This window comes from Halichoeres trimaculatus, unplaced genomic scaffold, assembly GCF_033239565.1.
Source record: "Halichoeres trimaculatus isolate MK-OKI-2021-1 unplaced genomic scaffold, fHalTri1.1 fHalTri1_scaffold_7, whole genome shotgun sequence".
In the NCBI taxonomy this organism is placed as follows: domain Eukaryota; kingdom Metazoa; phylum Chordata; class Actinopteri; order Labriformes; family Labridae; genus Halichoeres; species Halichoeres trimaculatus.
Window position 1 is genome coordinate 30,501,972 of NW_027437185.1, and position 25,301 is coordinate 30,527,272.

At 40.4% G+C, this 25,301-nt stretch overlaps 1 protein-coding gene across 3 annotated transcripts in view; it reads right to left on the reverse strand.

Annotated features, from left to right (window-relative positions):
• The window catches only part of LOC141793342 (ecto-NOX disulfide-thiol exchanger 2-like), a 159,521-nt gene that overhangs the window by 22,542 nt on the left and 111,678 nt on the right, over nucleotides 1–25,301 (reverse strand). For 2 of the 3 annotated variants that reach the window (XM_074673964.1, XM_074673965.1), the window contains 6 exons: nucleotides 19,765–19,920; nucleotides 12,149–12,226; nucleotides 11,059–11,265; nucleotides 6,975–7,208; nucleotides 5,856–6,068; nucleotides 2,220–2,326 (listed from right to left, as the gene is read on the reverse strand). In XM_074673964.1, coding sequence (XP_074530065.1) covers nucleotides 2,220–2,326; nucleotides 5,856–6,068; nucleotides 6,975–7,208; nucleotides 11,059–11,265; nucleotides 12,149–12,226; nucleotides 19,765–19,920 — 995 coding nt within the window. The remainder of the gene's footprint in view (nucleotides 1–2,219; nucleotides 2,327–5,855; nucleotides 6,069–6,974; nucleotides 7,209–11,058; nucleotides 11,266–12,148; nucleotides 12,227–19,764; nucleotides 19,921–25,301) is intronic. The other variant, XM_074673966.1, reaches the window with a different exon arrangement.

Here is a 25,301-nt window from a genome sequence, read left to right on the forward strand (position 1 = left end):
ACCTAAGAAGAGTGGATTCTTCTTTTCTATCTCTCTTCCTGTTTTTGATTCAAAAAACAGACAAAACAAACTTTTTTATTGCGTTCATCTCCATGATCTGTCTTCTTTTCTACCGATCACGCCGCTCTTTCTCTCTGAACTACCGCTACACATCCTCAGTTTGAGCCTGATCTGCCTGAACTTTTCTGATTTGCAGCGTCTCGCTATGCCTCTGTGATCTCACATCTTCTCCTCATATCCATGCTGAGCTCTCATCCAAAGAGCACACCGCTCTCACCCACAGTAGTTTACGAGCATGATTTTGATTGACAAGCTCCAAGACAAGCTCAACAGTTGCAATGTAATTGAAAAAATGTGGATTTCTTCTTTGTGTATTCATTTGATCGATCATGCACTACAATTTTGTAACGTCCTAGAAGACAAATTCTTTATTTAGGGACCTTAAACATATATGAGATTAAAGTGCGATGAATTAGCACTAGTAAAATCTCTTCAAATCCATGCAGTCGGTTTGTTAGCTGAAACTGATTGAGGATACTTCAAAGCCCTGTGATGACTATTTGTTGGAGGCAGTGTTGTTCCAGAATAAAGACTCCATTTCCCATGAGCACTATCACCCACTGACTCTTGCCAAGACGCACATTTGTTTACGAAGCAAATGAAAGGCAACGTGACGTTTCCTGCCTGCAGAATTGAGTCCACCCACAGCGCTCTATTTCACCTGCATCTACACTCATGCTGTACTCCCTGGTGTACGCTGTGTGTATATTCAGTACTATAAGAGCATGAGAAAGAATGGAAGGATCCCGGAGGCCTGATAGAAACCCTCTCCAATCCACATAATGGATTTTAATACATCCTGCTGCAGTGTACATACAGACCAGAGTGTTTCCCAAATGAGAAGATCCTTAAGAGACCCTTTGAGGGACTGCTGCTGAAGATGATCATACAGCCTCTTTTTACTCTTCAAGTACATGTTAAAATCTCAAACACAAGCTGTTTGAGCATGATACATTTAAATAAGCAGAGGCTGAAATGTTTTACAGTCAGGATTAAATTGTGTATTTTTTTAAATGAATCTGTAGATAAATTAACTAGAAAAGCACTCAGAGCGCGCAAACCTCCACCAAGCATATTGTGATTGTCACCAACACTTTGGTCCTACTTTAATGTTATACTTCCTTTCAGCAGACTGTCTGCTACAATTTGGTGTTAGTTGCAGGTTTGTGCGATAATTTGTTACCTGACAATGTTGAACATTATGATGACTCAGTACATATTTCATACTCCAGGTCTTAGTATCCAGAATATTTCCAGGATCTGGATTGTACTTTTACATTTGTCAGAAATTATGGTGACCTTGTCTTGTATTGTTTTGCAAAGCAATCCAACCATTTATGGTGGAGTTATATACACATATGATGATAACGTCCCTATCTGACAATGATGAAGAATCCTTTGAAAAAATCCTGGATCCAGACTGTGATCCAGATCAGCTCCAAAATGTATTCACTTCTTCCTTATCCCATTTTAAACATTTCCTGAAAATTTCATCCAGATCTGTTAATTGCTTTTTGAGTTATGTTGTCCACAACTCCCTTTTCCCTGCAGCACCTACCTTTAACCTGATGACTCAGAATGCTTATATTGTAAGTTTGTGTCACAAAAACTGTTTGTCGGACATTTCTGAAACAATATGCCAAACATCTTTTGTTTTTATACCAAGAAACTTACCAATCGGGTATGATCATACAAGGTCCACTAGACTCAGGACTGCACCTCACTCTAGACTCTCCATTATAAACAAGCCATCATACATCCTATACAGGTAATGATTTTACATACAGGTGAGAATACATTCAGTGACAAAACTGCTTTTCTGTTTCTGGTTTCTCTATACATAATAATAGAAAACTCACCCAGTATCTTGAATCCAACACAGTGAGATTCACTGAAGGAAGAAGGGGAGGAGGAAGGGACAGAGGTTTGGACCTGTGTGTGTCTGTGTTTCTCACTTTGGAGCTCTTCCTCTTTCTGCTATCATTCTAAGTACTTACTTTAGCAAGAAAGCTGCTCTGGAGACTTGTTATTTCACCATTTATATTCTTAAATAAATAACTGCACAATAATAAAGACAAATAGACAGTGAATAAAACTGGTGAAAGTCTGGATTACCATAAAGCACTTGGACATTAGAATAAAAACCAAGGTGGACTAACCTCTGCTTGTTTGCGCCACATGTCCAGGTTCTTGCGCTGAGCTTTGGAGAAATGGTCCCATGCCTTTTGTTTGGAAGCAGCTTGGAATACAGACACAATCTGTTCGACTGTGGCGGGATGCAGGGAGGGACCAGAAACCATTCAGAGACAGAGACAGAGAGAGAAAGAGGACAGGTGGGAAGGAGCAGAGGAGTGAGAACGTGGAGTCAACTACTGACGCAAAGAACTGTGTGTGTTTGTACACCTGTTTCTATGTTCCAGTGCATGTGTATCATCTACTTACCTCCTCACAATCTCTTTAAATCTCAAACCCTGATCCTTTTCAGTAAATCAAATCCTGGGCCATATTGAAGTCATTCCAATCAGCATCGTATGAACTGTTTACTCCTGCTGTGTGTACACTCAGCACAGACTCACAGAGCTGCCAGCACGGCTGCACCTTTGTCTTGTTAGATATTTGTTTAAAAAAGAAAATTCTGCTAAGCAACCAGCAGCTTCTAAAAATAACCTACTTGAAGTGTGCCACTGTCGACCACCGTGCATCTCCACAGCAGCAGAGAAAAAAATTGCCCAAGGACACGTTTATAAAAGCAGCACTGTGGTCCTGATTGGATCTGGAGGAAAAAGTTGAATTTCTGATTCAAATCGATCGTCCAATTTATTGGTTAGATATCGACTCAAACACCCTCCTGAGCATAATCTGTTAATATATTCACTGTGAGTGGCTCTTCATCTTGCAAGATCTGTTCACATGAGCGGTCGGTGCTTTAAAAGATTTTGCAGGGTTGCAGAGCAGCTCCACTGAAGGCACCAACAAATTTTAAAGCACAAACCAGAGATGTTCTTAAGGTTTTTTTTTGCAAGCCCAAATCCAGACCCAAGTTTTTTAGGGGGCGTCTAAGTCAAGTCTCTAAAAAATAAGTCTTATGAGCTTTTGTCATCTGCTGCTATCTAGTCTGCAAACAATACACAGCTGTATCTACAAAAAGCACTTAAAGCATTTACTGTATTATTATCACTCCTATCTATTAGCATACAGTATCAGTACTGATTAGTTATTTTCGTTATATGATCCTATCTAGGTGAGTTTTTAGGTGCCTGACAAAATTTGATGTGGTGGATCCAACATCTTTGATCCAGATTGTGTAGACTCTGCAGTCAGCACTTCTTTTGTTAGTGCTGTACTTTGTAAAGTTTTTATAACCCAATGTAATGACAAATGGTACGGCAGCAGCTGCAGGTCTGCCACCGGTCGCAATTGTCCTAATCCAATGTATGAGCGATACCACTTGATGCCACGAGGCACACACCCGATACATAAAGTGGTTACCATGGTTACTATGGAAAAAAGGAAGGAATCACATTAAACTTGTCAGTTTCCCCAATCTTATGCCGAAAAAAAAACATTATGCTTGTTCATGAGTCCTTAAACTAGGGATGGGTACAGAGTTGGGTACTTTCATAGGTACCGATCGAATTCTGTCAAAAGTACCGGGTACCGAATCGTGTAAAACCAAAAGGTACTATGTTTAGGTACCTAAATGCATCCTTGTGACTGTGAGGTAGTGGAAGAGTAGGCAATTATCCATGGTGGCCATGAACACAGCACCGCAAGGTTGTATATTGAAGAATAAATATGTTAAGTTTAAAATCGTTTATATTTTATAATTAAAAAAGTTGATATTTTTACCATATAAACCTAGAAAGTACCGAAAATTGGTACTGTTGAGTACTAGTACCGATGCTAGGTACTGGGCATCTGTACCATATTGTTAAAATGTGAAAGGTACCCATCCCTACCCAAAACACGAGTCAGAATCAGGTCTCTTTGTGCATAACTAAAGTGCGACTCGAGTTAGAGTCGCAAACTTAAGTCCCCATCTCTGGTACAAACCATCAAGAAAAAGAAGAGCTGGATAAAAGATGCAAGTTTTTCCAGATTGTGTATCTTGCTGATGCTTTGTTAAACTGTTTCAATGCAAGTACGTCCAAGATACTATCCAGTGCACTGAATGCCACAAACTGGTGCCATGTGTAAGCAAAAACATCCTACTTTATTGGTGGATAATTTGTCTTTAAAGCCTTATTAATATACTGAAACCACACAGACATTTGGGTGAAGTGAAAGTTATTCTGATGGTGCTTTGTACATCAATGTAAAATGATTGGCTTATGAATCAAAGGCTGCAGAACAACAGTTCAGAAAGCTAACACTACAACATCAATGAGTGATAACGAGTGTCAAGTTTCATCTCAGCTTAATATAAGTCATCCCCCTTCTAAAATCTCTCCATCTGTTGACATGTAGGTAGTCACAGAGACGTGTAAGGTTCGTCTGTGTATCCCAGAGCTCCTAATGAACACAGGCTGGACTCAATATGACCACCGGCTAAGTGTGTGTGTTCTCAGAGTGCTGAGAGACAGAGCAGTGTGGGATCGATAGCCCCTTCCCAGCAGCCTGTAATTTGATGGAGCAGATCGATGGAGGAGTCAGAGACCAGAGGAAAGGGCACAGACAGACCTGCAAGACTTTTAACTTCTCTGCAATTCTATCCATCTATCAATCCATTTATCAATCACATGTCAATCTATCTATAGGCAAGATACTTTTTGTGACGTGGGTGAATTGAACTTTGAGGCAGGTCTGCACAGACCTGTGCGGCAGAACCTTAAAGGATAGATCGACCTAATTTGTTTTGTCTGGACAAGAAGTTTGATTCTGACTTGAGGGCAGGCCTGCGTCAGGAAAAGGAAAAGGATCGTATTTTTTTAAATGATGGAAAAACAAGAATACCAACTCTTTCTCTTCCTTCCTTTCTCTATCATATGGGACACATACATCCCCCAATGTTTACCTCTTTTGTAGTAAAGGCAGAGAATAAGGACCTTTACTTTGTACTGGAGGATGTTCACATTATAATTAACATGCATGTAGTTTGATATGTTGAGACAAAGCACCTCAGGCGCTGGAAACCAGCAGCAGCACAGGAAAGCTGCATGTTTCGCCTTTGGCTGTTCGTAAACTAAAGCATGCATTTTATTCAACATGTCTGCCCTCCTGTGGATTCATGCAATAAACATACTTACTGAATTTTTCTGAAGGCAACATGATTCATAATCCACCACAATGTTTGCCATTGTTTCCATTAATGTTTGATGTACTTGTAACACAGAGGAGTAAAAGGGAATAAGTGATACGATAACGCTGTTAGGAGAAAAACAAACTCACCTTAAAGTTTTCTTCCATAAGTTAAACTAGCATGAATCAGATGACTTCTAGGTCCTTGTAATCAATAGGATTAAGATCCATTATGTTTGGCCTGTGCATGATTTCATACTTACCTTTTTCAGCATCAACTTCTCCAGGCATGGAAAGACTTGATCAAAACTCAAACTGCAGTAGTTTCTGCTTCAAACCTGCATTATGTTCATGCTCAATGTCTAAGGGTTTCAAAACTAGCCAAACATTTATTATGGAGGCAAATTTCTGACAAGACCCCTCTGACTTAAATCTGACATTTACTACAACACAATCAGAGATCAGTCCAGCAGGAGGTGTGTTTAAGATTCAACATTGCAGTGTGTGTGTGTGTGTGTGTGTGTGTGTGTGTGTGTGTTTGAGAGCAGAAGACTCACATTGACCCAGAATTCCAGCCAGAGCGGTCTTGAACTTGTCTTTGGCCTCCTCCATCTCCTTCTCGTGCTGACTCTTCTCGCCCGTCAGCCGGCGGATGTGGCCGTTGGACGACTGGATCATGGAGTAGAAGTTGTTGGCGTTCCTGCGGTTGACTTCGCCTCGTTCCAACCAGGTCAAGAGCACACGCACCGCTTCAGGAAATTTGCCGTCATCTGTTTCAGGGGAACAGAGGACAGAGAAAGAGGACGGGTCAAAATTGTCTTGTCAAAAAAAATAAGTATCTTAGCCGGCCTTGTTATAAAACATGTTTTAAAACGTGTAAAAATGCTGACTCAGGGTTTGTTTCAGTAAGGTGACACTGAAAAATGATTAAATATTAGACCACAGTGTTCCAAAGAGAAGAAGGACAAGAGAACAAAACACACACTGGATAAAGGAGATAAGTGAAGTGTCATTATTGAAGAAGCAGAGAATTCAACGACACCTCAGAGAGACAGAGAGAGGAAACAAAAGAAGGGATTAAATCCTCTAGAGGTGGTCTGGGTTAAACATTTAGCTCCTGTCATCAAACAGGAATATAACACGCAATGAAAAGGGCTGAACTCCTTTCTCCTCTCTTGGTGACAGATTCAGGGAGGAGTAAACCCTAAACTTGCAGCAAAAAGCCAGAATGTGTGTTTTTCACAGCAGCAGCCAAAAGTAATTAGAAACAAATCCTCGGTTACCACAACACAGAGTTGGTTCTTTACACCCAGGCCAAGAAAGAAAGAGCTGAGAAAGACTCCAACAGATGGTGGAGAGGCTGAAAGTCACAGTTATTAACGGGCAACGGTGGCTGAGACCTGGAAGTGTCTTCGCTCATTAGTGAAACAAGTTCATACAGCCAGAAACCTCAGGGAGAGCCGGGAAGAGGAGAAAAAGAAAGGACAAGATGAAAGAGTAAACTGATAGAGAGTGTTTAACAGTGACCTCTGAAAAACAAATCCCTGGATTTGCTCAAACATCAGAGAACAGCTTGGTTTGTTTGACCTGCTGCATTTGGAGACTCAGCATTTTTTCCAACCTCATCATGCACTCATTTTTTAGTATATGCTTTTTGCTTTATCAGGTCATCCTACCTTTGATTTTGTCTGCCAGTTGACCACACTCGTGCTCGGAGTAGTGGACAATTGGAGGAGGTGACGGCGGTCGGAGTCGATCCTCCTCCATCTTTCGTCGGTGTCTCTCCTCTCTGGCCAACATGCGCTGTCGACACTCCCACTCGTAGAGGTCGTCTCTGGCCTGAGCAAAGTCCACGTGGAGACGACCCGTGTCCTTTTTGTCTGTGCTGGAGCCCAGGCGAACACGATAACCTGGGTGGGATAAAAATGTGGGAAAAGGATGTACAGATTAGAAGAAGCAGAAAACTAAGCAATGAAGACAAAGCAATTGGTGCTCAGTGAGTGGAGGAGGTAAATGTCCTGAACCCCCTCCGTCTTAATCAGTGGTGAGAATAACAGTGTTAAAACTAACGGTGTTACTAATGCCGTTACCACCAGTAAAATGTGGTGTGTTACTTTGTATCTGGCCTGGCTCGCTCAGCCAGGAACAAAAGAGGAGCTCCAAATAAAATATGAGGAAAAGCAGCAGACACACAAGTAATGATGAGAACAATCATGTTGACATGTTTTTAACAAAGAGCTGATGCTAAAGTAAACTTTTCAGCAACAAATATCACACAGCTATCTGTGTGTGTCTGTGCAACCTGCAGTCAGAGAGGATCTCATGCAGCGTCTTTGGATCAAACCAACTAGAGGGAGAGGGGTGGATGCTTTCTGAGGTTTGAGTGTAAGGCACAAGTAGCTGACTTGTTTTGACTTGAAAAAACATTAGAGATGACAAGACCAGACTTAAAAACAAGGGGGGAACTAGGAGAAATTACAGGAGTGGAGCAGGAGACAGAAGTGTTGACGAGTCTATCTGACCTGGCTCACTCAGCCAGACACAGGACAGGAGCTGCAAACTTAGTATGCACGAGTGCTGAGTAGTCTGTTGGGTTAAAACTGGCGTTTTCAGGATGGAAATATACAGACACTACCTCAGTGTCATAAATGTTAAAAGCAGGAACATACATGTAAACGTTATAGCCCCGTTTCCACCAAGCAGTCCGGTTCAGATCAGTATGGTTTGGTACGGGTTGGTTGGCTCGGTTAAGCTTGGTCTTGTTTGCGTATAAGCTGGAATGCCGACAGCAGCATGTAGCGTGACGCCATAGCAACGCGACATGGTGTGCCCTGCTAATAAATCCAACAAATAAGAAAAACGCGACACAGTAAACAAAGAGCAACGATGGAAGACATCCAGCATTTCGTCCGCTGTGACTGGCATGTAGCTCTTTGATACAAAGTGCAATCAAGCTTTGTTTCAGAGAAGTCTGTGTGCCGCCAGGAGAAATGCAGCCACTGTCGGCGTAAGTGACGATACTTTCGACCAATCAATGATCTGCAGTGTGTTGCTCCACCTTCCGAGAGCGGATTGGTTCAGTCTGGCACCCATATGAAAGGGTCCCAAAAAGTGGGATCAGTCAGTGGAAATGCCACAAAATGCGCGCCGTACTGAGACAAACCGAACCAGCCTGCTTGGTGGAACTAACTAACTAACTAACTAAAAAACTAACTAATTACATTTATGAAGGAGTAATTCCGTCACTAATTCAATCATTTTTTGGGAAAGTAATAAGTAACTATAACAAAGTACTTTTTTAAAGTAATTTGCCCAACTCTAGTTTTCAACAAGGTCTTTGCCTGCTTTACTTTGTAGATCTTCGTACCATGGCTAACAGATTTGTACAGGAGAATATTGTAGCTTCTTTCTTGTTGTCAACACAAGAAGAGACAAATGAAAGCCAATCACTCCTCTTGTACTCCTAAAGGACCACTGTATCCCTCATTACCTCCTTCTCCTCATTTCCTCCCTCTCAACCCCCTACTTTCCTCTTTACTCAATTTTTCACAACCACTAGTTGTTGATCTGAAGTGAAGTCAGGCCCATTCTCCATTTAATTGGATCAAAATGATAACAGTCTGTACTGTGCAAGTGTTTGGGTGCACGCGGGCTCTCTTCAGTCATACTAATGGCGTCCAGTGTGATTCAATGGGAGGAAAATCCACTATCATTAGAGGGAGAGGCAGACTTAGTCCATCTACTTTGGTCTGCTCGCTCTGCTCATGGCTGTGAATCAACAACTTTGCTTCAATATTTTATCAGACGATTTCGTGTGTGTGTGCTGGGGAGGTGGAGTGTGTATCTTTGGGTGTGTATGAGAGGTATTTGCAGGAAAACTTAATAAACAGTTTTATTCAGAGATGTTACAGGAAAAATAATCTGGTTTGTAATGAAAAGATTTTTTCCTTCGTTTTATCCCTCATTTATAAATTCTGTTGTGAAAGCCTTTGACGGTCTGTGGTGAAACTCATTAATTTCGACCTTGTTGTGTATACTTTCACAGCCCGATGGAGAAGTGAAACACGGTTACATTCACTCATATTCAATTCCTATTTCAAAATGTGACAATGTTTATAAAAAAGAAATGAATTTTTCCTTCAATAATTTAAAATTCCTCCTCACATTTTTCGTTCGGCATGCTGGACAGCTTTAAATAATAGAATACCCATGAGCCTCTGACCATGTTGCTGTGAAAAGCAGAACAGTTGTAAAATCAGCATGTTTAGCTTTGAAGACGTGGTTAAATGAGAGCGTGACTGATGCTGAGGTCGCACAGAATATGCAAAGAATACTGATTTGAACCGTTTATAGAAGGAGTAAAACATTTATTTCAGTCGAGACTGTATGGATGAAATTTTCCTTTGAGGTGAAGTCAGCTGAGGTCAAAGTTAGCGAGATACGGAAAAGAAACGAGTCTCAGTTGCCTAAGAAGAGAGTGCTGTGCTGTGTTGTTAAATTTATCAGTCCATCTACGCCCTCATCTTTGCTCATGAGCTCTTTTTAGTGATTCAGTGAACAAGACAACAGATACAAATGGTTTAAGGGGCTCAGACATCTGGAAAAAGCTTGGAGCAAAGCTGCTACTCCATGCATCCAAAGAAGCCAGTCGAGGTGGTTCAGGCATCTGATTAAAATGTCTGCCGGGTTCTTCCGTCTGGAGGTTTTCCAGGCATATCCGACAGGGAGGAGACCTCTGGGTAAGGCCCAGAGCTCACTGGAGGGATTATGTGACCCATCTGGCCTCAGAACGCCTCGGGATCCCCCAGGAGGAGCTGAAAAATGGTGCTCAGGGAGGGATTGCCTGCTGCTGCCATGACCCAACTCAGGGATAGGAGGGAGAAAATGAAATGATGGATGGTGCTTGTTTGTCCATCTGCCTGACAATCAGACTTGGCCTTAAAACTCTTCAATTGCTGTCAGATAAAACCAACGTTTATCTGCCTTTGGGTACATTGTGATTCTGGGTCCATTTACAGTCCCTTCCAGCTTCTTATTCAGGAACATGCACTCTTTCTTATCTTGGTTAACTGTTGTTTTGACTTAGATTTGAGTACAGAGCCTTGTATATATTGAATACTCTGGATATGTTGCAGGTTGTTGCACCTGAGATACAAGAAAAGAATATTTCCAAATTGTCATGTAAATGTTTAAGATGTCGGTATGTAATTCTCTTTCCAGCTCCTTCACTTTCTGCCGGTGCTCCTGTCAGAGCAAGCACCTCGCTCCTCCACCAACCCAGAAAACTCTGTTGCATGTTTTTGTATTTGGAGAGGTGGAAAAAAACTTGCTTGCACGTCTCGTCAGTTGCATGTTTGGGGGTTTGCAAATGCAAATTTTAAGAATCCAAATGAAGGGTCTGGTGTCATTTTTTGCATCAACAGGTTGAACTTGAAGTTTATAGCGATTTAGAGGAGAAACCAGAAAATCAAGATGTGTATTGTGCATCGCAATATGGCTTAAAGATATCGAGAAATGGGTTTCAGGCCCTATCATGCAGCCCTACTTTCATATTTTTCAAAGTCTTTAAATCATCAAGGCTACAGTGTCAACATTGTCTTGAGTTTCTCTGTGCTACATGATTATCTTAGATATTATCAATTAAGAAGAGCCTGCACAACAACGTTGGCACTTAAATACTGAAATTTGACCTTGCAGAATCTACAAAGCTCTGTATTCAGTTAACCAGCTGGAGATTGTGGATTGAACATGATATCTTACCTGACAGGAACAGAGCCTTGTCCACAGTAAACTCTTCAGCAAATCTGATGTGGCAGAAGTTTTTCTTGCTTTTCCGTATCGCTGTGATATCCCCACACTGTCCAAACACCTCCACAATGAGCTGCTCTGTCGCATTCTCTGGGAGACCGCCGACAAACACAGTTTTACACCCTGGAGGGCGATCTCTTGTGGCGGGAGGAGGAAGGTCTGTCAGGAATGTAGAGAAATACTGATTTTTTATGTGGGAAATTAAGACCTCACTATGATGAATTGGCATGCACTTGAATTCAGGTACAGTTTAAGGTAGTAAAATAGTTATGACTATTATGGAAAAAAAATCTACTGAATGTCTTTACTTAAAACTAAAAGATGTGATATAGCAATAAATTTGCCTTGGTCTGAACAGCTTAATTAAATAACATTTTAAAGTTCAGCTGGGTCTCATATCCACAGCGTTCCCTCCTCACTCATGGTTACAAACACCGTCACAACAAAAATCAGCTCTAATTTTATGACTTTGGTAACCATGAGTGAGGAGGGAAGGCAGTAGATATGAGACCCTGCTGTTTATTGAAATATTGGTCTTCAGGGGGCACAGGTTGTCAGAGCCCCACAGCACTGACTGGTGGTCTGTGCTCCATGACACGGGGTCTTGTACCTACTGACTTTTGCAGTATGCCTCATGATTAATAAATTTATGAATGAAATGTTCGACTGGACTATCATATTATTTAGGCCAATCTTGAAATCTAGTGTAAAAATAGGTTTATTTAGTTTTGTCACAGTCAGTTCACACCATGTAGAGCAGAGACAGCTGATCCATGCCACAAGGGGCACAGACAGCTTGTCCGTGCCATGTAGAGCACAGACAAACAGTCTGTATAATGTGAAGCACAGACAATCTGTGTACGTCTAGAAGTACATCAGGGTCTCATATCGACTGCGCCCCTCCTCACTCACGGTTACACAACACAGTCACAAACCAATGATTTTAAGTTGTGCTTAATTAAACAGTAACAAAAGTTAAATGTACTCTGAAATCATCATTTTCAACAATGAAAACTAAGACACTGAAGTAAATAGAACTTACTAACAAATTTTAAGTTTTCATTGCTTGATCCAATGGAGTAATTTGAACTTTGGAGTTTACAGTGTAGAGATGATTCAGCTGTAATATTGAGAAATACATCATCAAAATGGTACAGAAAAGTTTTAGCACAAAAGAAGACAGAGAACACAGTGATGAAACATCCTAACACACAAATAAAGGAGGAAACTAAAAAAAAATCATAACAACTAGAGGAAAAATATAAAACATCTATGTAAGATCTGAGGTCAAACTCGACAATCAGGCTGCAACATCTGAACATTAAAGAGAATTGATGATGCAAAATTCATTTAAGCTATATTTCAGAAAATTGTGCCTCTGACCTAAAAAAACGATCGTCTAATGCATGAATAATGATAACTTAGAGCATTATGCTCAGATCAGTTTGTTTGTTAGATAACTTCTCATATTTAAACTATTTCATGCATGAAAATAAAATCCCCTTTTGGCTGCAGAGTGAGAGTAAATCCTCTCACATGAAGGTCTCCTGCTCTGCACAGATGAGTGTGGACTGATCTAATCTCCAATAGATCAGACCTTTCAGCCATGATGAATGTGATTAGCCGGGTCCGTGAGGAGTGAACAGCTAATCAGTGAAGCGGTGAGGACGCTGTATGTCCAGACGTCTGCTCGCAGATATCCACTCTCTGAAAAGACCTGAGGGTGAACCTGGTTTGATACCCGAAGTGAATCATGAGGGTCTGTTTGATCAGAGCAGAGTGGAGTAAATCTGACGTCTCAGGTTTTCATTTGAGTATGATCAAAAGGATTTCAAGGCATCTCTTCAGAGTCAAACGGGGAAGTATAAAAGCCTTGCTTCAGTATCTCACAGATACTTTACAGGAAGGTCTGTTTAAGCAAAGAGAGTCCTTGATATATGACAGCTCTTATCCTTTGGATTCATTTATTCCTCCCTGTTCTGACGCTAAACATCGAAAAACAAACTTAAAACTCCACTTTCGTCTTGACCTCAAAGATTTCTTTGATTTGGGTTTTCGAGGGGTTTGGGAAAAAAAGGATCACGTTAAAAAACAGTTGACTTCAGTTTTCTGAGCTGAAGGGGTTTATGTAAAGTGTAACCTTTCCTACTTTTGATCTAGGCCCCAAACAATGTGGTGATGACGAAACAAACAAACTGAACAGCATGTTATACAAACAAAACATTTTGTGGCAGTTTAGAAAAAGACACAAGCCAGGCCTGGAGTTTTTAAGATATGCAGCCAATCAACTCCTAATCCCTCTGCTGTCAGAGCTCCTCAAGCCTTTGCAAACTCGAAAAACTTTTAGTTTCTGAGTCCAAATCAGCGCTGTCTTTTACTGTTCCCACAAAGATGATGCTGTTGTAACGTCCCCTCCCTCCCTGTGTCTTCCCCCCCTTTAAATGTGCCTGCTACAGCAAAATATTGACTGGCATTTCAGTCAGTGACCTCCAGAGCCGGAGGATTAAACAAGTTTCAAGTTGAGATGGGCAGAAAACAGAAAAGGTGAAAGTGGAAAAAGCTTGCAACAGCAAGAAAAAGCTTTGTTGGCAGATCCAACAAAGAGTCCCAAATTATCTGACCTTTTCGGTCCATGAGTGGGAGATGGTGGTGGCTGTGAGGACGGCAATGAGGACAGAGATAGGAGTGTGGGTGCAGCGCAGCAGCAGATACATGAGGTGTCGAGCTGTAAATTGGACAGAAATTGTGGAGCAGAAAGTTTTGGATGTTTTCAGCTTCAGTTGAGTAAATTGTTTTGTAGCTGGAAACAATTTGACGCAGTTTAAAACTTCTGGTCAGTTTTTCAACTTCTTTTTGCATCAGCACTGTTCACATTTACTATGACCCAGTTACGCCTGAGGTTGTGATTAAATCACAGTGAATATTAAGTTTTGTATGAAAGAAAATGAGAAAAGTTTTCATTGCTTATGTTAATTCAGAGCAGCTCAGTCTGAAGCCGAGGAGATAGCAGGAATGGCTTTACACAGTACATGTGAGAGCTGCAGTGACTCAAATTCTGGAAAGTAATTTTATGACCAAATTTGAACTCGTGTGCATGTGTGTGTTAGTGTGTGTCCTAGGCGGATCCCTCTAGGCTGGTAACTTAAAAATGTAGACGGGGGAGCTTAGAAGAGCAAGAGGTTGAGGTTGGGCAGGAGTCAGGGAAGAAAATGAAACCAAATATTGTTGGGTAATGAAGGAGGTACTATACTTTTTGCTCCATTCCTCTAATACAAAGCAAACCTCTATGCATATATCAAGGATTTAGCCCTATAAAAGTCGTGGTATGAAAAGAGAAGCAACTAGAAAAGCACTGAGAGAGTGCAGACCTCTGCCAAGCACTGTAGTCCTACTTTAATGTAATACTCCCTTTCAGCAGACTGTCTGCTACAATTTGGTGTTAGCTGCAGGTTTGTACCATAATTTGTTACCTGACAGTGTTGAAAATGATGATGACCCAGTACATGTTTCATATCCCGGATCTTAGTATCCAGAGTATTAAGGCTGAGCGTTTTTGGAAAATAATCTAATTGTGATTTTTTCGACCAATATTACGCTTGCGGTTTAGCATGCAATTTTTGGGGGGGATGTTTATCTTCTACATTATTCATTTAACACAAGCAATAAACCATTCTACAATAAGACCAACACAACAAAGGATACTGTCAATGTATAAACAATTCTTTCCTGTAGGCCAGACCTACATGTTATGATGAAATGAGATGAATTGATGCATGAATTCATACAAATAACGCATCTTTTTTTAATATTACCATCCCAGTAGAATATTTACAGATTCATTTAATTTCAGGCCTTGTAGACATGTAATAATACTATCATTAATTTCCTTGAATAAAATCAGAGAAAGAAACGAAGCACTGCAGAACAACAAACAGCAGGCCTGGTATGAACAATATAATGAAAATATGACTCCTCTCGAAGTGCGAATAAGACCAAATCTCTCGCCCAACCACTGAAATACGTCAACATGTGGAGTGCACTTTTTTATAAAATGAAAAGAAACACTATGTGAACGTACGTATCAGATGTATAAAATTCTCACTGATCTCTCATCAGTGACAAAACACGAACTAAAGGGTAGAAATGTAAATAAAAACAAAGTTTTGGCTCAACCACTGAAATATATAAATGTGTGGATTGCACTTATTAACTGCACTTGAAACCTTTTTTTTTTTTGATTGCAGCCTTTGCGATCGGAAAATTGCCTTCTTTTACATTGTGATGTCGGTTTAAATTCGATTAACTGTTTCACCCTACAGAATATTGCCAGGATCTAGATCGTACTTTTAAATCTGTCAGAAATGATGGTGACCTTGTCTCTTGTTTTGCAAAGCAATCCGACCATTTATGGTGGATTTACATACACATATGGTGAAAATGGCCCTATCTCACTATGATAAAGAATCTTTTAAAGTAGTCCTGGATCCAGATGGTGATCAGGATCACCTTCAAAACTTAATAAGTTCTGCCTTATTCCCTTTAGAACATTTCCTGAAAATTTCATCAAGATCTGTTTGTTAGTTTTTGAGTTATGTTGTTCACAGACAAACAGACAGACAAACTCTCTCCTTAGCGAAGTAAAAATCTGACACAAAAGTTTCAGGAGCATTGAATTTGTTTGGTTTAATTTATCAGTTATTCTACCATCTGGAACTTTTAATTTCTTGGACCTGGATCAAATCCTAATCTGCATGAAGCTGTTTTTCATGATATGTTTCTTGGTGTAACTCAGATGCCTCTATACAGCCAACACACCAGCTGATTCACATCCAGTGACTGTAAGTCTCAGGGGAGCCGCCTGTGTGGCCACCTGCTAACACCAATCATCACCATCCATCACTCTGAGCGGATAAACTCCTCTTTATTGTCCAAGGGGACACCACAGGGGGGAGGCTTCAGCTCCCTGAGGGCTATCAAGAAGAAAAACTGGAGTAAACACGTTGGGATCATTTAGCTCACACGTGGAGAAACTGTTTAACACATGGAACGATGTTAACAGCACTCTTTTAAACTATACGTCATGCTTACAGTTAATTCAATCTATTACATTAGCCCTAGATTGTATTTCAGAGAACAGCTTTACAACACTTTTAAATAATTTTTGGTAACCTCCCATAAAACCTCTCTGCTGTCAGTGTTTTATGTAAGAGGGAAAGACATAATAGAGTTTATGTGTAACCTGATTATGAAACGACCAAACATTGTGAGGAAGTCCAGCAAATCAATAACACTAAAAACAGAAACTGCACCACTGAAGCATCCAGGAAGGCATCAAAGAGGATAAAAAGGCTAAGACAGGCTGGAAAAGGGGGAAAAAGGCAACATGAAAAGTGCTTGATGAGCATGTACGTCGACTGTAAAGGTTATCTGGAGGAGGAGGAGAGCGCCAGAGCTGCAGGGTTGCTCGGTTACAGGTCAGTGAGAAGGGATGATGCATGCAGTGTCAGGATCAGTGAGAACAGCTTGAAGGTGATGTTTACTTGTGATGGACAACATATGCAATCTCACCACAACACTGCCGAAATGATGAAATTTTCCAGCAGAAACAGTATTTATGCAGGGGATAAATCTTCCATTAGGAATCAAACATATCCTTCACTTCAAACTACAAGGCAGAGATTTTTATTTATAAGATTTTCTTCTTCTCTGATTTTAAAAAAAAATCAAATCTGAAACATCACCATCTTACAGCATGAAATAATGATTTTCCTGTATCATTAATGTCTCCTCTCAGCTCTAACCTCCAGAGATATGACACATCTTTAGTGAAACAGATGATAAAACTTTCCTGAAAGACTTTTCAACCCAAAACCCAAATTTTGCTCACTTCTTGAACAGATGTTTTTCATAAAAGTGATGGCGTAGATAAAATGCCTTATCTTAAGAGTAGTGCTGCCAGGGGATTAAAAAAAACATAATTAATTACAGGATTTATAATTAATTAATTAATTAATAGAATTAATCACATTTTAAGCTCATATCTGCTTTGAGTCCCCAAATAAACAATTTGAATTCCAGGATGTTATTAAACTGTTGTGCATGACCGATCAAATGAATACACCAAGAAGAGAAGATTTGTAAATCCACAATAATTTTTTTTCAACTGGCAAATATTAAAAAGTTCATTGACGTTGTGCAACAACGTCAATGAACTACTCTACTCTGCTATAAAATGAACTACTCTGCTATAAAATAAATTGTGTTTTTAAGCAGGGGGAGGCGGGGTCTGTCAGAGCTTGTCACTCAAAATCATGCTCGCAAACTACTGTGGGTGAGAGCTGTGCGCTCTATGGATGAGAGATCAGCATGGATATGAGGAGAAGATGTGAGATGACAGAGACATAGCGAGACGCTGCAAGTCAGGAAAGTTCGGCAGCTCACGCTCCAACTGAGGATGTGTCGCAGTAGTTCAGAGAGAAAGAGCGAAGTGATCGTGAGAAAAGACGACTGAGATTATGAAAAGGATCAAAGGATGGCGCATCCCAGGTAAATGTGATCAAAAAAAGTATGTCTTGTCTGTTTTTTTGGATCAAAAACAGGAAGAGAAACATTAAAGAAGAGAGTCCACTCTCCTTCGGAAGTTCTGGTGTTTTCATAATCATATAAAACAATGTCATTATGGTCTTGAAAGATCGTTAAAGATGTGCTGAGTTGATCACGCTTCTTTTTTAACCCATTAATTTGGGGTTTAAGATGCAGATCCTGGTCACACAGAGTGCAGAAATTATAAGACGGACTCCACACATCCTCTCTTCCAGCTGCTCCTGGAGGGGAATCCCAGAGCAGTTTCATTCTTGGAGAGATACAGCATTTTCTGAGTCAGCACAAGTATCTCCTTCAAGCCGAATGTGTCTGGTACCTGTCCACTTGGAGGAGTCCAGGAGGCATCCTGTGAAGATGCTTGATCTTACTCCTTTTAAAGTGGTTGCAGTTTGGTCTCTTGATACTCTGTCCCTGAGGAAATTCAGGCCTCTGCTAAACCTGATCCCCACTGGTGGCCTGAATGGGGTACAATTCCACAGAAAAGGTAGCTGAGGGCAAATGTCCCATCTGGAGTTTAACTTCTACTCCATCAAGAGGAAAGTAATTCTTATACAGGCCGAACAAGCCAGAGCAGAAACCGGTAGTCACGGCCTTTGAGGTTAACTCAGCTGCCAAAAACTAAAGACGTGACCTTGAAGTAACAACGACAGCCTGGGAACAACTTATCTTTAGAGACTCTCTCGGGAGCTGATTGCTCTGACAGAATACCTCACAGGGTTTAGTGTCTCGATCCGGAGCTGAAGCATGGGGTGTGACACAACAGTCATTGGTAGAATCCGGCACAGCTCTGCTCAGATGTCTGCCTTTTCAAAATAACTGGCTTAGCAGTCAACGTTTTGTGTGGCACTGGAAGAGATGACAGGTAAGATCTCAAGAGAAATTTAAAACATTGAGACGAACCAGGAAGAGCTGGGAGATGTATCAAGACTGAAAAAACTTTATGTTTTGAGGCAAATATAATCTCAATTTTAATAAGTGAAGAACATTTCACAACCTAAGTAAGCTTTCCTGAGCCACAAACATTCAGGGTAAAAGTTCTGCTTGTGCCACCGAGCGGTTGTGACAGGCTCTAAAGTTGGAGGGTAAAATCTTGACAAGCTGATCCCTCACACAGCCTCGGGGTTTAAATGTGCGCAGAGTACTGAGTGTGTTTCCCTCCACTGACGCCGGGCTGAGGAAGAGATTTTTCTAGGTGAAGTTAAACTTTTAATCAGCTTTTCCCTTCCCACCTTATTGTGACAGTGACGGTTTATGCTGAGCCACTGGGCACACCACTGCGTTACAAGAAAAACTTCTGAAGAGTTTCAGAGTCGTGCTGAAAGAATCATATTTGTTTTAGAAAATGCAGGAGTGTGTTTGGTGAAAGGAGCGTAAACTCCCAAAAGCTGCTGCGGTGAGAAGCTTCCGTTTTCTTTCCTGCTTGAAGACGACATGTGAGACCTGTGTGAATAAAGTCCCTGAGGCTGAAACTTTTCTGCAGCGTGAAATCTGAAAAAGTGAAAGTGGGATCAATCAAAAGGCCCCCTGCTGGTTCTGTTCTCACCCGGGATAATTGGATGTTGGAGGTGAGATAAATATAAACAACAGTGTGCAGCACACCCTCAGTCAGATGACACAAAGTGACTTGCCCTGAGGTTTTCCTGTCTTTTGTGATGATAATGTGGTTTAAGATGGAAAATGTGGTTACAGAGTAAGAGTGACTTGACAGGAAGAGGAGAAAAATAAAAATAAAGAAGGAACAATAGTTTGACGGTTACCACAATATGGAGCATCCTTTTTTTTCAGGCAGCAATGAAATTACAGTTTCAAGTCTTTAGAGGGGTAGAACAAGGATTGCAATACTTTCCATGTAAACACTTGGCTGTCATTTTGATTTTGCCTTCAGTAGAAGCTAAAAAGGCACATTTCAAATCAAAGCTTGCGCCAACGTGTTTGGTCAAACTGATCTCCAAACAGACTCCAGAACATGTCCAATGGAGGAAATCTTGTCCCATTTCTGCATCTACACGCTGTTTTTAGAGATTAGCACAGGATTAGCATGATATAATGACTTACTGGGGTTAGGAGGGAACAGGGTGCAGCTCTTGCAGTGGATGATCTCCTTAAGAGGTGGGACATCCTGGGAGAGGGGAGCTGGTACCATATTGAGGCCTGGCATCATTGGGTTCAGAGGGCTGATTCCAGCCATCAAACCCAGGTTAGGATCAAAGTCTGGAGGGAGAAGGAGAGAAATATAAATGAGATGTCATACACCTTGCTGATAAGACTGATTTCCTAAAGCTTTTTGAGCAAGGTATCATTCATTTAAACTCTCAAATAGCATTTCCCTCTGTTTACTTATTCACGGAGCGATTCCTCTGTCAACACCACTGACACACAAGCAGCCAACACCAAATGAAAACACAGCCATTCATGAATAAAACATGGTGTAAACAACATCCATATTTTAACAAGTTTTAGTGACACTCTCCGTCACTCCTGCTGTTTGAATTATGACTTTACAGATAATGTACGCTGATGGATTTGGATCTACAGTGAAGCTTTAAACATGATGCTGATGTAAGCTGAAGCTCTGGTATCCACATTCACGTGTTCCCATATGAGCACACAGAACGACACTTTTCAAATGGAAATGACTCGGCTCTTCTGGATGTGCGTCATTGTCACCTACAGAGAATTTGGTGCTGACAATTATGCTGCAGGGTGCATAATATTTTTTACACCTGCTTGTGTTTCTGCAGGAGCACTGCTTCTAAAGCACATCCCTCACAGGGGATTATGCACACACTGTTATATCGCAGACATGTAACAAAATCAATCTGACAAGCCAGGAGCAGATTTTACTAAGGGTGTTGTTGCTGACAGAAAAACACTGTTAATGAAATCTGAGTCATGGAATGCATAAATGGAGACAGCTGTTCCGTAAATCTTTTCTTTACAAATGTCCAATTTAGATTGACATTATGCACGTCTGTGGGTTTTACTAAAGTTGTTCTTTGCAGCAACAATCCAATTTAAAAATATGAGGGAGGAAGGCATCAAAAAACAAAAAGAAGAGAACAAAAACACCAGCTTCACCCTGAGTAAAAAAAATAAAGATAACGCTGAATAACTTATTTCAGGAAAGTTTTTTACTAAGTTTTGGGTAAGCCAACCCAATCCCATGGCCAAGGAGAGTATGTTTAACCTCATTCTGCAGCCTCCACCATCCTACTTTTCCAATTTACGGCAGTGAAATGTTCAAGGGTTTCGTCATTCTTTTTAATAAAACCAGGATTTGGGTCAGACGGTCTTTACAGTTGGTTGAGCTGAACATCCTCTTGCTAGTAGTAACCCAGAAATTGGTACCTCCTTCATTTCACCTGATCTGCTGCCAGACAACAGGCGATTTTTTTTCCACTTTTCCTACTACAAACAACTCTGATAAAGGTTAATTAGTTAGTTAAGTGCTATATGTTTATTATTATCCAGAGTGATTCCTAGTGCAAGCATCTCCCTACCTGACAAGCTGCTTGGAAAATGTGTTAACACCGAATTAGTGTTAATGGTTCATGTTATTGATGGTGTGATTCCTCTTTAACGTTGTGTGTGTATTATTAGAAAGTTACAGGGTCATATTTAATTGCTGGAAGCTGATGCTAAGCTTTTACTGAATCCAACATCTTTCTTTCTATAGCATCAAGTGCATTTAAGTTATTTAACCCTTAAAAGCCTGACCGATCAAACTCAATTTTTTGGGACTGTATATCAACCTTTTTACCCTATTAACCCATATTTGACACACTGGGTGATTTTGGTCACTTTCATATTAAAAAGGTCCTTGAAACTCATTCATCAAATATCATACATTCATATAAAAAGGTCAAAATCATCATTTGGCAACATCAGCATGTGAAATTTTCAGTTTTTCCTTGTTGTAAAAGCTTTTACTAAACAAGTTGTTTCTCTTTTGTTTTTTACTCTTTGGGAAAGAGAGAGCATAAAAAGCCATTCATTTTAAGGCTGTCTTCAAAGTATCATTTTCTCATGACCCCTTGCCTCCAAAACCAGCAGATTCATCAGACGGTAGTTTGGCGGTAGTTTCAGCTGAGTGCAACATGTTAAAGTTGTTTTTATAAAGATAACAGTTTCTCTTTCTAACCTTATTATCAATGCAGTGATCTGATTTGGTGGGTATGCTACAGTGATAATGGACTGGACTGAATGGCAGACCAATGCAGACTTATGTGGAGGTCAAAAAACACCAAAACAAAGACGGGAGACACTACACAGTACATCTGATCTGGATCAGCAACTGTTGTGCAGCAAGTGGTGGTTCAATGAACATGAGGTTATCTTGCCCTCCATGTGTGACTTCATGGCTCTGGTTATTGGTGGTTTGCACAAATCAATGACTGTACAATGTTGGTAAAAAAGACAGACACTATTTTCTTTGGGTCTCCATTGATGAAAGACTTTGTTCTTGGTTAGTAGCAAGTAGGGATGTCCTGATCTGATGCACTGATCGGTTTTGGCGACTGACAAGGCGATTTTTGGAGGATAGGATAGTATTGGATTTCCTTAAGTGATCGGGACCGGTACAGTTTTCACATGGTTTCAGCACTGTCACGCTTTATGGCTGCTGTAAATCAAACCATGTTGCAAGCATGTCCGCTGTGTGGGACTACTTCTCTTTGGGAATCAATGATAGTGAAACCGTTACCAATCGGTATTGTTGAAAAGAGATCCATGGTGCTGATCCAGGTAAACAGCTCTATGCCTTTTTGTGTTTTTTTTTTCCAGCCCTCTTTTCTACTTGATGTGAAATGTTGCTTCTGAAGCACTTTCTTTGCTTTTTTGCGGCATTACCAGTCAACAGGGTTTAAAAGTTTAAATATTTGTTTTGCCTTTTACCCAAAAAATTACCAGTCTTATCCCACAGTAGGTCATGCAGGCTATTATTTAACACTGGTATAGGATCAATATCCTATCTGGATATCGGTATCGGTCGATACCAAATCCCAGGTATCAATATCAGAACCGAAAAGTTGGATCAGTGTCTTCCTAAGAGACAGGCATCAGTATTGGATCAGCAAAACATATCGTGAAAAAAATCGGATTGAAAGTCAAAAAATCAGTATGAAGCAAAAATGTCAGATAAGACAGAGAGAAAGAGGTAGGGATTTTTTGAGTGCATGTCAATGCAAGTAACCAAGAGCCTCTCTAAACGGCCTGATGGAAACTCTGTTTTCCTGTGGGTTGACTTAGAAATACTCATCATTACACAAGTCCATTACAATACATCTAATGCATAAATTCATACTAAAGGAGCTGAGACTATGAGCTATGACTATGAGTCTATTATCAATGTTTTTGCCAATAAATTGAGTCTGAACCTATTAAAAGTGCTAATTTAATTTTTGTGTTTTATTCACTGGAATTGAAATGTCCACTGAAAAATAGTTCAGCAAACACTGCACCAGTACCTTTTCAATCTTCTCCACTTTTATCTTCAGCTGTATTAAATCCAGTAAAGGAGGGGAAATATGTAACAGTGGAAAGCACACCCCATTAACTGGAAATCTTTTTAGCACATATTTTTGTAAGTGATTGCCTCTAAATCCACTGCAAATGGGAAAACTGATGAATTGAATGACACAGTAAAAGGGAATCAAGAAATATGCACACTACTCAAGATTCAGAATTGGTCCCTGGAGCCAAAGAGGGTACAATAAAGATGTGAGATGATAACAGTGAGTGAAGGACAAAATTGAGGGAAGAGAAGAAGCCAGGCAGGAATAAAAGTGTCGGGCAAACATTAGCGAAGAAGCTTTTCTGTTGTGGCTTTTCCCCTGGTAACATAAGTGAGTATACGTCTGAGTTGATAAGTTGAAAAGTGATCAGAGACTAACTGCGTTCAGCTCATATGGGGGAAACCAACTGATTGCATCACATCATCACAGCAGGTGTAATTTCACAGCAATGTTGCTCACACTCCCTCTGGAGTGTGATGTGTGAGTTGTGAGTTGTGGGGTGTGTGAGTGTGTGCACGTCTCCCCACCTATATATTTATGTTTTTTTCATTACAAGCCTGAGACCTGGAGCAAGCATGAAGCAGAGCTGTGAGTAATGAAGGAAATTATTTACTCCTCCCCAGGGTTTCGCGGCTCCACCAGACTTCTCTCATCTCCAGTTTTAGCTCGAGGAAATGTTTCATTACTTTCGACAATTAAGCCGTCTTTCCTTAATCACAACACGAGACAGTAAACTGAACCTAGACGGAGATAAAAACATGAGACTTGTGCACATAATCTAATTTAAATATTTGCTTTTTTCTGAGGGATCTTGACTGCAAATTAAGAAGGGTCAAAGTAGACTTATTTCTGAAGTGATATCATGGATCAGATGAGGAAAGCCATCTCCGATCTTCTCGCAGTCTTTCAAAACAAAGAGCGAAAGAACAAAATGAAGACTGTGGATTCAGACTGAATGAAAATTCCTCTTTGCCATTATTTCATTTCCCTTTTCAAAAAAGTTCTACATGAAAAGACATTCTGCTTTGAAAAGCTGAGCACTGTAGATGAGTTGGAGGTATTATAATCCTTCAATGGAATGATACATAATAGTGGATTAAAACTCTGAAGGACAGCACGCGCAGAATGATAAAGACATGATTAAACAGAACCGCTCCATGAGACCATTCATTGTGTTTAATTGATTCAAGTAGTAAACTGGATGAATGTTAATTTATACTCCAGCCTGGGATAACAGAGAGAAGATAGGGTGTACAAAGTACAACGTATTTGCCTAATTTGGACCTGATTTTATCTTTCCAACAAAAGTCTGAAAAGGTCTTGTCTGTGCCTGTTTCCCTTCAATATATGTTTAATTAGATATTCTGTTGTGTGTGGGGAAAACTGAGGATAGCTAATAAGAGAGCACGATTAACATCACCATGGAGTAAATGGTAAACGCCAAGTATAAATTTAAATGGATGTAAGAAACAGGGGTGCAACTTGTTGATTTGCAGCCACCAAACATTTATAACATCTACTTTAAAACATCTGACAATCATAGGGACAAGGAGATGAGTTGAGAAGAAAGTGCAACTGCGATCTTTGTACAACGCCTGTCCGCCAAGGAGTAACATCCAGTTAGTAAAAATTAAGCCAATGAGGAAGTGCTAAAAGTTGCTGTTCATTAAGAATCCACTTGAGGCTGGCTGCAGGAAGACCGGCAGTCACATGTACACTAGTGATACAAAGCCTCGGCGCATGTGTCGAGCTCATAGAGTGAAGCCCCGTGTTGGTGCGCATACCGTTTTGAGAAAGTCGCGTGACTGATACAGCTGCTGTGTCGCCTGTCTCACTGAGGCACCAAACTGTGTTTACGGATTACATCTGTCAACAGGATCCATCTTTGCTGAAATAATCACAGTTTCCGCTGGGTGGGCCCATTTTGATCTTATATCGGCAAATAAGGTTTTTCTTTTCATTTTCTTTTTTTTCATTCTGTTCCTCTTAGTTTCAGCTTGATCTGAAGCTGGAGATCTTTCTCCAAAAACTGAATTGCCAAGACACAAAATGATATGTTTGTTTGATTAAAACTTTATT